The sequence below is a fragment of the Alexandromys fortis genome, unplaced genomic scaffold (assembly GCF_014885135.2).
Source record: "Alexandromys fortis isolate MF-2015 unplaced genomic scaffold, M_Fortis_MF-2015_v1.1 scaffold_343, whole genome shotgun sequence".
Classification (NCBI taxonomy): Eukaryota; Metazoa; Chordata; class Mammalia; order Rodentia; family Cricetidae; genus Alexandromys; species Alexandromys fortis.
In genome coordinates, this window is record NW_026068262.1 from 19,493 (window position 1) to 33,198 (window position 13,706).

General features: G+C 39.0%; 1 protein-coding gene and 1 pseudogene across 1 annotated transcript; one reads left to right on the forward strand and one right to left on the reverse strand.

Annotated features, from left to right (window-relative positions):
- Positions 1–6,684: 6,684 nt before the first annotated feature.
- LOC126494450 (40S ribosomal protein S7-like) lies at positions 6,685–7,271 on the forward strand (annotated as a pseudogene).
- Positions 7,272–11,604: 4,333 nt separating this feature from the next.
- Positions 11,605–12,534, reverse strand: LOC126494445 (vomeronasal type-1 receptor 90-like). The gene has a single exon (XM_050131810.1). The coding sequence runs from the start codon at positions 12,514–12,516 to the stop codon at positions 11,605–11,607; it is 912 nt and encodes a 303-aa protein (XP_049987767.1). The 5' UTR covers positions 12,517–12,534.
- Between the last annotated feature and the right edge of the window lie 1,172 nt (positions 12,535–13,706).

The window sequence follows — 13,706 nt, forward strand, 5'->3', positions numbered from 1 at the left end:
CGCCCAAACAGGCTGAACTTGGTGATCCTGCGGCCCTGCAGAAGGGAGGGGGAGTGATGGAGGCCCCTAGGCACTAGCTGGGATATGCCAGGGAGAGAGGTCACAGCAGAGAAGGAGCAGCCTCAGCAGAGGGTACCAGCCCTCACAGGCTAACCGGGGGATCAAGGGGGTCAGGGAATGCCCCTACTCCATTTCCTGTGTCCCGCCGTGGGCCAAGAACATTCTCCCCACTCAGGGTGATCTTCAGGGACAGGACCAGGCTCCCCATTCACCCGTGGTCCTCGCCAATAAATGGTCTACCACTCTGCAGGCCAGGCCCCCCAAAACCTACTTGATTTAGTTGTAGTGTGGCGATCTGCTCTCAGTGTGGGCTTCACTGTTTCATGCTTGGACTATCCCGCATCTGCGCGCCCTTGTCTGCCTCATCTCCCTGTCAGAATTCCTAAGATCAAAAACACTAATGTTAGCTTAGGCTGGAGAGGCTGTGGAGTAAGAATAATACTCATCCCTTGCTGGTGGAAATGCAAGCTTTTACAACCACATTGGAAATCAGTATGGTGATTTCTCAGAAAATTGGGAATCAACCTACCTCAGGATCCAGCAATTCCACTCTTGGGAATATACCCAAATGATGCTCAATCATACTACAAAAGCATTTGTTCAACTATGTTAAGAGAAACATTATTTGTAATAGCCAGTACCTGGAAACTATCTATATGCCCCTCATGGAAGAATGGATAAAGAGAGTGTGACACATTTACACATTAGAGTATTATTCAATGGCAAAAATAATGACATCTTGAATTTTGCATGCAAATGGATATAATTAGAAAATACTATCCTAAGTGAGGTAACCCAGACCCAAAAAGATGAATATGGTATGAACTCACTCATAAGTAGATACTAGCCATAAATAAAGAATATTGAGCCCATAGTCCATGATCCTTGAGAAGCTAAGCATCCAAGGAAAATATATATGGACACACCAGGGGCGTTGGAGACAGACAGGTCACCTGACAGAATTCTGAGCATGGGAGCATGGGTTAGAGGGAGGAAGAGAGTGATAAGAGAAGAAAAGAAGGGGAGGGTTGAGGAAATCTTGAGGAAATGGGACAATTCAGATCACTCGAGGGATAGGGATGAGAGTAAGGAGAGAGATAAATAGGGTTGCCATAATGGGGTTGGCAAGACGCTTGGCTCTACAGAAACATCCAGGAATCCACATAAATTGCCCCAGCTAAGACCCTAGGCAATAGTGGAGAGGGTGCCCCAACTGGCATTGCCCTGTATTCAGATTGATGATTATCTTAAATATCACCATAGAACCTCCAACAACAGATTGACACAGACAGAGTGCCACATCAGAGCACTAAACTAAGTTCCCAAGTTCCAGTATAAAAGTAGAAGGAATGAGAATATGAGCAAAGAGGTCAAGACCATGAGAGGTTCATCTACTGAAGCAGTTTACCTGAGCTAATGGGAGCTCTCCAACTCTAGTGGGACTGCAGAGGAACAAACATAGGACCAAGCTAGTCCCTCTGAATGTGGCTGACAGTTATATGGCTGGGGCAGACTAACAGGTCATTGGCAGTGGCACTGGGATTTGTCTCTGCTGTATGTGCTGACGTTTTGGCATCCTGTTCCCTTTGGATGTATACCTTGTTCAGCCTAGATGTAGTGGGGGAGGGCCTTGGATCTTCCACAGGCCAAGGTGTCTTGCCTTCTCTTAGGATTGGAGGAAGGTGAGGTAGAAGGGTGTGTGGATGGAATGGGAGGAAGGGAGGGAGAATTTGGATTGGTATTTTTTTAATATCTAATAATAAAAGAGAAAAAACTCTACATAGCTAAAACAGCTAAAAATAGATAAAACTTTTCTGAACAATAAAAGAGCTGCCAGAAATATTTTTAATCCCAAAGATGGTAAGAGAAAACCACTGACCCAAATCATCATGGCCAAATTCATAAAAGCAAGCAATTAATTAAAGAAAGCTTTTAAATTCATGTATACATGATGCCTTTCTCTAAGATTAGAATTGGATATAAGAAATAAAAGGCCTTAATAGCTCAGGATTAAAGGGTTTCTAATTAGGGGATTTGGTGGCCACTATAGGCCAGGTTACAAGAGCAGAACATAAGTTAGCAAGTTAGTCTCTCCTGAAACAATGATTGGCGTAGCAAAGCAGTCATAACAAGAGAGCCACAACAACTATTTTGAAACAAAGTTGGGCTTTCAAGATGGTTATAAAAAACTTGTTGAAACAAAGACATGATTACCCTGTTGGAATAGTCAGTAGAGGACCATCTTCTTTGTCTTTACTGTAGGGTGTTTTTTTTAACCTCTAAGGGAGGTATAACGCTTCCTTAGTATCACTATTCCCAATCTCAAATTGTACTAGAGAGCTATTGTAATAAAGACAGCATGGTATTGACACATAAACAGACATGTTGATTAATGGAATCTAACTGAAGACCCAGGCATAAGTCCACATAATGTGGGAGGTCCTACTGTCTATGTGTTGCCTTCATTGGCCTGATAGGGTAAAGCAGAGTTAGAGAGGGACAACTAAACTTGATGCTGGGAGAAAGAAAGCAGAGTCAGGAGAAGCCATGTAGCCCTGCTGGAGACAGATGCTGGAACTTACTCAGTAGGTCACAGCTATGTGGTGATACACAGATTAATATAAATGGGTTATATATTTTTTTTCAGAGTGATGTTAGATATTTATTTAGTGGTTATGGAAGGAAAGGGACAAGGGGAAAAAAGAACAGAGAGGCAGAGAGAGAAGAGAGTGAGTGAGAGAGAGAGAGAGAGAGAGAGAGAGAGAGAGAGAGAAGCTGCCTCTCCAAGAGGGAACTGGAAAAGAGAGAGGAAACAGGTTATATTAAAATATAACAGTTAGCCAATAAGAAACTAAAACCAATGGGCCAAACAATGATTTAAATAATGTAGTTTCTGTGTGGTTATTTCAGGGTGAGCAGCCAGGACCAAACAAACGGCTTCTTACTACAAATTGGCACTCCAACATGTGTTTGATAAAACCACATAAAACCAGAGAGAGGTTGAAAAGGAATTCGACACACACACACACACACACACACACACACACACACACACACAAAAAAAACAGAGTTTAACATGGCTTCTTTTGTTTTCTGGCAGCATGCCACAGCTCCTTTAAGAGAGGTTTTACTGACTCAGCAGTAACAAGAAAAAAACCCCCACATGGTTTCAAAACAGCAGCTTCAGGCTGTGCTGCCAGCATGAACTGTGCCTCTTTCAGGAGACCGAGCATTTGAATGGAGTCTGTGAGCAGAGTGCTACAACTTCTTTACTGGAGATCTAGACCCACTGTGTGCCTAAAAATGGGACAATGTGCATGGCTCTCAGAGGCAACAAACATGTCTCTGGTATGTTAGACTGGGCTGAGCAAGTAGGCAGGGCCACGTTGTCCCTAGCCACTTTCATGTTGTCCCTAGCCATGCCCACTTAGCACATAAAAAGCAGTTCTGGTCAGAAAAGGATTACAGATACGCAATAAGGACAGATTCAGATGTAAAAGGCAGAGGTACAGGGAATAAAACCACTGAGTGAGTGAACAAGAGTCAGAGACCACTGAGGGTTTGGACATGAATCTGAGACCTTCAAGGGAGTAGAGCTAAGCCAGGACCCCTGTGGGTCTGGGCATGAGTATAGGATCTCCCAGGAACTAGGCCTGAGACAGGACGTCTGCCAGTCTGGACATGAATCTGGGACCTCGAGGAAGTAGGCAGGAACCAGAGATCTCTGCAGGGCCAGGTATGAGTCTGGGACCGCAGAGGGAGTAGGCCTAAGCCAGGACCTCTGTGTGTCCAGGTATTGGTCTGGTACACCAAAGGGAATAGGCAGGAACCTGGAACCTCTGCGGGTCCGAGCGTGAGTGTGGCACCTCTGAGGGAATAAGCCTGAGCCAGGTCCTCTGCGGTTCTGGGGGCACTCGAGCCTGGGAACTCCAAGGCAGTAGACCCCAGCCAGAAACCTTTGCAGGACCAACTCCAGCCAGGGACTTCTGCAGGAGGAGATCCAGAACAGGATTTACAGAAACAGGTCAAAGCTGGTAACCTAGGAAAAGTAGGCCTGAAACAGCAAACTCCAAGTGAGCAGAGCAGAACACAGGTGTGCTGAGCTGTGTCCAGGAACACAGTGTAACCTGTGGGATAACTACAATGTGGCAGTGACTGTACCACAAGTAACAACCATCTGAACTTTGGATTCACTGCGGTTCTGGGGGCACTCGAGCCTGGGAACTCCAAGGCAGTAGACCCCAGCCAGAAACCTTTGCAGGACCAACTCCAGCCAGGGACTTCTGCAGGAGGAGATCCAGAACAGGATTTACAGAAACAGGTCAAAGCTGGTAACCTAGGAAAAGTAGGCCTGAAACAGCAAACTCCAAGTGAGCAGAGCAGAACACAGGTGTGCTGAGCTGTGTCCAGGAACACAGTGTAACCTGTGGGATAACTACAATGTGGCAGTGACTGTACCACAAGTAACAACCATCTGAACTTTGGATTCACTGGCACCTAGAAGATTAATCAACAGAATCTCAGACAGCCCCAACCACACCTATTAGAGAAAAAGATGAGTAGAAAAGGTAAGAACACATGCAACGCCCAAAAGAGCAACACAACACCAGTAAAACCTAAAGACCCTACAACAGCAAGACCTCAACAACCAAATATGGATGAACTAGAAGAAAATGACCTAAAAATAACTTGAAGAGAATGTTTGAAACTTTTAAAGAGGAAATGAGAAATTCCCTTAATGAAATGGAATAAAAGACAAAAAATTTGAAGACATCAGAAAATTCTTTAAAGAACACACACACACAAAATCAAACATATGAAAGAAACCATTCAAGACTTTAAAAATGGGAGACAACAAAGAAAACACAAGCCGAGGGAATTATAGAAATAGAAATCATGAGAAAATGATCAGGAACTACAAATGTAAGCATGAACAGCAGAATACAAGAGATTGAAGATAGAATCTCAAGTGCTGAAGATACAATAGAGGAAATAGACTCAACAGTTAAAGAAAACATTAAATATAACAAAAGCTTAACACAAATTATCCCAGAAATATGGGACACCGCAAAAAGGCCAAACCTAAGAATAATAGGTAGAGAAGAAGGAGAAGAAGTACAACTCAAAAACACAAAAAAATATATTTAAGAAGATCATGGAAGAAAACTTTCCCAACCTAAAGAAAGATATGCCTATGTAGATACAAGAAGCTTACAGAACATCAAATAGATTGGATCCAAAAAAAAGTCTTGCTACATAATAATCAAAACACTAAACATACAGAATAAAGAAAGAATACTAAGAGCTGCAAAGGAAAAAGGCCAAGTAACATATTAAGGTAGACCTATCAGAATTACACCTAGCTTTTCATTGGAGACAATAAAAGCCAGAAGGTCGTGGTCAAGCATTATGCAGACATTAAGAGAGCATGGATGCCAGCCCAGACTACTATACCCAGCAAAACTTTCAATCACTATAGGAGGACAAAACAAGATATTCCATGACAAAACTAGATTTAACTAATACCTAGCCACAAACCAAACCCTACAGAAAATACTAGAAAGAAAACTTTAACCTAAGGAAGTTGGCTACAGCAGCAAAAACATAGACAATTGATGATCTAATAACAGCAAATCTTAAAGAAGGGAAAAATGCAAACATTAACATCACCAATAATAAAAACTAAATTAATAGGAGATAACAATCACTGGTCATTAATATCCCTTAATGTAAATGGACTCAACTCACCTACAAAAGGCACAGACTAACAGATGGAAAAGTCCTCTAAAATGTGTTTTAATATGTACGTATGCTTGGGAGACAGAAAAAAAGAGTAAAGAGACAGTAAATGTACTATTAAAGAAGTAAAGATAGTAAAATATTAAACATGTAGAAAAAGTAATAGAGTAAGAAAAATAAGCAATGCAAAGATACACAGAGTCTATTATTGTGTTTTCTTTCAATTTTTTGAATGTGGAAAAGCTAAGTATAGAGAGACATGTCATTGTACAGGCTGCTAAGATAAAACAACATAAAGGTATCTGGACTTCAAAATTTAGGTCTAAGGATTTGTGCTTTGGAAAAGAGTTTCTTCTTTTGTTTTTTACAGAGGATGAGAACCTGTGGATTCATTCCAGGTTAATGTGGTTTGAAGGACCAAATCCCCTGAAAGATCATTGTGAACACCACCAAAAATACTTCTCTCAACAAAAAGCAGGTAGCAGTTTGGAGAGATATATGCCCAAATTCCCAAATACTGTTTATAAATGTTTGTTTACATTTAAAGTTGAATATGTTATAGAGATTTGCATTGATTTGGATCTTGCTCAATTGATACAAATTTAGGTTCAATTTTTATATGTATATTTCTGCTCTTGATTGAGGTATTGTGTTTGTGCAGTTCAATTAAAATGTAATGTATAATTAAGAAATATGAGCTAATAGATAATCATCTATAATAGTCAAGTTTATAGTCATGTTAGTTATGTTTTCTAGATATATAGAGATCTATTTCAGGTAGGTATTTTTCAGATCTTTCAGAGACCTTCAGAATATCGCATTTAAAATGTTTTAAAAACTTAGGACTTTGTCTCTTTCCAAGCCGGCACTCCATAAGGGTGAGCCATGTTCAGCTCAAGCACCAAGATCGTTAAGCCCAATGATGAGAAGCCGGACGAGCTTGAGTCCGGCATCTCTCAGGCGCTGCTTGAGCTGGAGATGAACTCGGATCTCAAGGTGCAGCTGAGGGATCTCAACATCACTGTGGTCAAGGAAATTGAAGTTGGTGGTGGCCGGAAAGCCACCATAATTTTTGTACCAGTTCCTCAGCTGAAATCTTTCCAAAAAAAAAAAAAAAAATCCAAGTTTGGCTGGTTTGTGAATTGGAGAAAAAGCTCAGCGGGAAACACGTAGTCTTCATTGCTCAGAGGAGGATTCTGTCCAAGTCAACTCGGAAAAGCCGTACAAAAAATAAGCAGAAGCACCCCAGAAGCCCCAAGCTCACCGCAGTGGACTTGGTCTTCCCGAGTGAGACTGTGGGCAAGAGGATCCGTGTGAAACTGGATGGCAGCCGGCTCATAAAGGTTCATTTAGACAAAGAATAGCAGAACAACGTGGAGCACAAGGTGGAAACTTTTTCTGGTGTGTATAAAAAGCTCACGGACAAGGATGTTGATTTTGAATTTCCAGAGTTTCAGTTGGAAAGAAAATGACTGAATAAAGTGTCATTCGTAAAAACAAAACAAAACAAAACAAAACAAAAACCTTAGGACTTTTCAGGACAGTGAAAGACATCTCCTGGCAGCACCAATAACTTCAAGAGGAAGATGGGCATTGAAGAGGCTCCTTATAGAGTTTGATAGTCATTTGGGATCCTGCCTGAACTGCTTGATGCTATGCTGTATAAACTGAACATGTAGGACCCACAGAAAAATGAAAGTTTAACTTGTCTAAAGCTGAGACAGTCTTTCAGGGTTCTTGTTTCATGAAAGAGTCTGCAAGACATTCAGAAGAACACAGAAAAAAAAGTGACTGACAAACTGCTAATATAGATGGAACTGTCTTTGAAATTTCCTGCTTTAAGGAAAAGTCTGATGGATATTATGGGCCTGTGGGCTGAAGAAGGATGCACCAACAATAAGAGAAGAACTTTGGGTGACTGTTCAGGCAACAAGATGTCCTGACAATTCTAAAATTTTGGAAGTTGCTCACAATGCATTTCTTGTTTACTTAGGTAATATTATATCCTTCTGGAGACTTTGATGGAGTTGAAGAATATATAATTATATTTTTCCTTAGTTATGATAAAATATAAACTAGATATAAATATTGTGACTGTAATTCTTGCATGATAACTGTTTTGTTATATGTAATTTATCTGTATTAAAATTAAAACTTTCCTTTTATTTAAACAGAAAGTAGAAATGGTGTGGGAGGTTCTTTTGTTTATGTGTTGCTATTTTTGGTTAATGAATGAAGAAACTGCCTTACCTGACAGGGTAGAGCAGAGATAGGCAGGGAAAACTAAACTGAATTCTGGGAGAAAGAAGGTAAAGTCAGGAAAAGCCATGTAACCCATTAGAGACAGATGCCAGAACTTTACCTGGTAAGCCACAGCCATGCCATTGTACACAAATTGGTGCATGGGTTAAATTAAGATGTAAGAGTTAGCCAGTAAGAAGCTAGAGCTAATGGGCCAGTTAGTGATTTAAATAATATAGTTTGTTTGATTGTTTCGGGGCTGAGCAGCCAGGAACAAACAAATGGCCTCTTACTATATACCAATGGACACCTGATTTTTGATGAAGGAATCAGAAATATACACTGGAAAAGAAAACAGTATCTTTAATAAATGGTGCTGGTCAAATTGGATGTATGCATGTAGAAGAATAGATCCATACTTATAGGACTGTACAAAACTCTACTCTAAATGGATCAAAGATCTCAACATAAGGCCAGATACACTGAACCTGACAGAAGAGAAAGTTGGGAATCGTCTTGAGCCTTTTGTCATAGGAAAAAAACTCTCTGAGCAGAACACTCATAACAAAGGCTCTAAGAACAACAATTAATAAAAGAACCCTCATGCATTAAAACCTTTCTGCATGGAAAAAAGTCAACTTCATTTAGAAAAATTAGAAAGCTACAGAAAGAGAAAATATTTTTACCAATTACATATCAAATAGAGGTCTAATGTTCAAAATATATAAATAACTCAACACGTTGACATTAAGAAAATAAGTAACTCAATTTAAAAGTGGGGTATAGATATGAACAGAGAATTCTCAAAAGAGTAAAATCACATGGCTCAGAAGCACTTAAAAAACTTTTCAACATCCCTAGTCATGAGGAATATGTAAATTAAAGCTACTTTGAGGTTTTACCTTACACCAATCAGAATGGTCCAGATGACACTTCATGCTGACAAGGTTATGGAGAAAGGAGAATGCTCATGCATTGCTGTTGGCAGCACAGACTTGTCCAACTACTATGGAAATCAGTGTGGGAGTGGAGCAATTTCAAGATTCAGCTATACAATGTCAGGCATATACCCAGAGAATACTTCATCCTACTATAGAGGCACATACTATTCATAAAATCCAAAACTGGATACAACCAGATGCCTACTAACAGATGAGCAAATAAAGAAAATGTGGTATATTTACATAATAGAATATTACTTAGTCATGGAAAGTAATGAAAATTGCAGGTAAAGAGGAACTAGTAAAAGTCATTCTGAGTGAGGTAACACAGACCCAGAAGGACAAACATGGTCTCTTTCCTTATATGTGGATTTTATTTATTATGTCATTGATAAGCAAGTCATGATCCATGTAGCCACGGAGGTTAGGTATAGAATTAGGGAACAGTAGTGGGGGACTCTCACTACGAAGGGAAACTAGATTAGATAGTTATGGATAGACAAGGATGTTTGAAAGGGGGATTTAATGGGGAAAGGAAATGCAGGGAGGGACAACTAAATCTAAGGAACACTTAAGGGATCATGTGGAAAACAATAGAGCAGAAGCTTCCTAAAGTACATACAGATAAGAAAGCAATCACATCAAAGAATAACAGAAGGACAGAGCCCCAAACTCAATCTCTCATCATCAAATGAAGCTTCCAGTACTAGGCAATGGTTACATCTAATTGAGTTGTTGGCCACAGGGGCTCCATGAGAACCTGAAAACAACCAGGATACGGTCAAGGCTACTGTTTGTTCTGTACAAAATGATAGACAACACCTGTTGTCCTGAAGACAATACCTACACAAGTAATTGAACATGAGGAATTCAAGCTGGCGCTTATCTAAAGCCTTCACCCCAGCAGATTGGAGTTCGTGGAACTGTAAGGTAACATTTGCACTACAAAAGGAGAAAAGCAAACACCAACTCAGCCACAAACCCTTCAATCCACAATGGTGTCCTGTCTGCAATGTACTCTGCTACAATAGTGGCACAATGGAGGACACCAAGAGAACAAGACCTGCTAAACAAAGAACAATGGACACGCACATAAACTCAGCAGCACATGTCTGCACCAGATGTACTCCTTGACAGAAAGGAGAAGTGATTACATGGCCCCATCCAAATCCAGAAGTATTGCCATTTGATAGTCACTTGCAAATGAAGTTTTCTCCATAGAAGTCTGTTCTTCATAGAAACAAACCACTATGAACGGTAGGCTCCATGCCCAACAGAAGGGGTCAACACAAATGAACTCAGTGGAATCTACAGGTCCTTTGCATATTCATTATGTCTTCTAGTTTTGTGTTTTATGAGATCCCTAGATGTGAACTTGTCTTTTTTATCTGTATGTGTTTCTTGTGCTTGTCCATTGTCTTTTTTCTTGTTTGTTTAGTTTTATTCTGATTTGTTTATTTTGTTTTATCTTGATATGTATCTCATTATTAGACTTAGATGCTTGTTTGCTTTCTAGAGAGACAGAAAGGGTGTAGATCTGGATAAGGGAGAGGAGGAGCTAAGAGAATCAGAGGATCAGGAAACACCCTAGCCAGAATATATTGTATGAAAAATTCATTTTTCTATAAAAGAAAAACACAAAATTTCAATGGTGGGCTATGCTGGTGAACACTTCTAAAGCCAGAGCTGGGATTACAGAGACAGGAGAATAACTGGAGCTACCATCTTGGTCTTATAGTAAGCTCTATGTTACAGTGAGAGACGTTCTCTCAAAATAGAAAGTAAATGGCACATGAAGAATTAAAGGCAAAGTTGTTGACTTTTGGCTTTCATGTGCACATACACACACATCCTTTATATGAGCACAAACACATGCATACACACATTCACAAAAATACACAGTATATCATGTATGTGTATATAACAATTTTTAGTTACCAACAATGTTTCAAAAAGTGTGAATGAAATGAAGTTCAAATACACAGGCAATTTAATTTTTTATCTAAGACTCATTAATTAACCTTGATTAAAAATGGAAAATTCAATTCACATTGTTTTTGTGCTGCAGAGAAACTATACTTAGGATAGAGAGTTAAAGCTACATTAGGATATTTACACTATTCTTAATGACTGAAAGTGGATTAAATTTCCTTCAAACAAAAAATGTAAAATGTCAATATAAGCAAGGAGCTTCCTTTGAATAACCTCAGCATCAAATGAACATTTATGATATAATGTAAAAAGGATAGAATAAGAGATTTCCTGTGGAAGTTTCAACTTATGGAGTACAGTGAACTTAAAGGTACTATACAGTACTTGTCAACAGAAATATCACAATAACGTACTTGTGTAATATCACAAATTTTATTTAAATATATAAAGAATCTTGATTTGTTACTTGAACTATTAAAAAGTTTAAGAAAAATTTGCATTTTGTAAAGATATAATTGTAACTGATCCAGAATTATGCCTTACAACCATCTCTATGTCCAGGTCAAGTGGGGCCAATAGCGTCTTCTGACCTCTGTGGTATCAGGAATTCACACATACACACATGTTGATGCAATACTCATAAATAAAAAGAAATAAATCATTTTATTTAAAATGAGAAAAATTATCCTTTTCAAAAAATCTGGTGGCACTTTGATTGCAAGCTTTTCAATGTATCAATTATTCTTTTATCAGAACTGATTTGTACTAGAGGAGTAATTGTGGGATAGACATTCATCACAAATTTCTGGACACTCAGGATGACTGGGTCGTACATCCATGACAAGACTGCGGTGGATGACATGATGAAGTCCATCCAGTACATCACCACAAAGAAAATCACCAGCAACAAGATGGTCTGGGTGGCCCTTCTCTCAGGAGATGCTCTCAGGTGGCTGAGGCTGTGAAGATGCTTGTGCTGCTTCTGATGTCTGAACAAGATAACCACCATGTATGCACTAGCGCCCAGCATAACTCCTACAAGAAATACATCTCTTGAGATTGTCACTGTTAAAATCAATGCCCTGAAGATGTAGTTCGTGGAGAAGAGTGAGCAGGATTTACTGACCTTCATCTGTTTGATCTCACTCACGTTGGTAAAAGCACCAGCATAGAAGATTCGATTGCTACTGAATAACAAGTTGAAAGACCAAATAAATAAAAAAGCATAAACCATGTGTTGTTTTTTTAGTTTATATTTAAATTTTGCCAACAAAGAGGTACTGTGACTGATAGTGACAGCCTGGAACACACTCAAGAGGCAGGTGACACAGATGGAGAGGCCTCTCATCACTCTGTTTATGTAAAAAGTTGTCTTACATTTGAAATCATTATCAACGTTCAACGACTCAACTATCTCTTTAAGCCAAATATCCCCTCCAGTGAGGAGTAGCACTATGTGGATGAAGGCCAATTGACAGGAGATCATGTCCGTGGGTTTAGGTCTGTGGTTTAGGATTATAAAAGTATAGGAAACAAGGAGAAACATATTGGCCAGAACTCCAAGTCCAGCTTGGAAATTAAGGACATTCTTTAATGAGGACATACGTGGAAAGTGTACTCATCTTAAGCTCGTAGTAGAAGCATATTTCATACATCTAAAAAATAATAGCATATTTTAAATACCTGGAAAAAATAATAGAGTATACATCAGACTTGTGATTCACTGGTCAGTGTTTCTATATCATCATTTTATTTTACCTACTTATTCTTGATTAACCCGTCTCTTTAACTTTTGATGTTCCAGAATGGATATCATAGCCCACATTTCTATATACTTCTCCATGTATCTACCTGTGTATATAGCATACTAGAGATGGTAAAGGTATTTATAGTCACATACTATACAGAATGCACAGTTTGTGGGCCTGTTATTAACTTAGAGTTGATGCCTTAGAAAGCCAATCCTATTGATTTACATTGCCTCGTTTTAGAGTTAACACATTAAACAGTAATGATGAACACAGAAATTCATCACATTTTTACAAGTGAGTAAAACTACATTGACCTCTAAAATGTTCATGAAAGAAATCCAAAAGCATGAAGTAAGTAATCTCATATTGCATAATTTTAATATACTCTATTTTGCAACTATCTATGTTTTCACTCTTAATTCTAATAGAATCACAGTGATAATTCAGATAATTTCACTATTTTATTCAGCAAAATGTCTATCTTAGTTCATATTTTGCCTTTTTACTGTGCCTTATTCTATGAAATCTTACATTGCCTCAATCTGAAATTAAAGAAATACAGATTGTTGGAGGCCATTGTTGCAGTTTCCACACCTTATTTACTGCATAGCCATTAATTATTGTTATAAAGGATATTAAACGTCTTCCAATTATTCCTATTTCATCAGCTTTTGGAATACTCATCTTCAGGCTTAAAGAACTACCTCACAGCTATCAAGACAAACACTGGTTTTTCTTTTATTGAGAGGGTGAGTAAATCATTCATAGTAGGAGGCCTTATGAATTTTCTCTTTTTGCCTTATGACTTTTTCAGCCATTCATATTGTTATTTTACCTACCTCCTTCTATTATATTTATTTCCTCCACCTTACCTAGGAACTCCCATAAAATTTTCCCTATCAGCTCAATTGTACTCTGCTACTCCCCTACACCTTCTTTCTGCCTTCTACTATATTTCTTCCGTTCTCCCCCTGCCTAGGGATCTTTTCTTTTTCATTGTCCTCCTGAGATCACTTGAACCCTGCTGTGCTTCTTTCTAAGG

Excerpts from the sequence above, each read along its gene's own strand:
- LOC126494445 (XM_050131810.1), bottom strand. The coding sequence starts at position 12,516 with ATGTCCTCATTAAAGAATGTCCTTAATTTCCAAGCTGGACTTGGAGTT.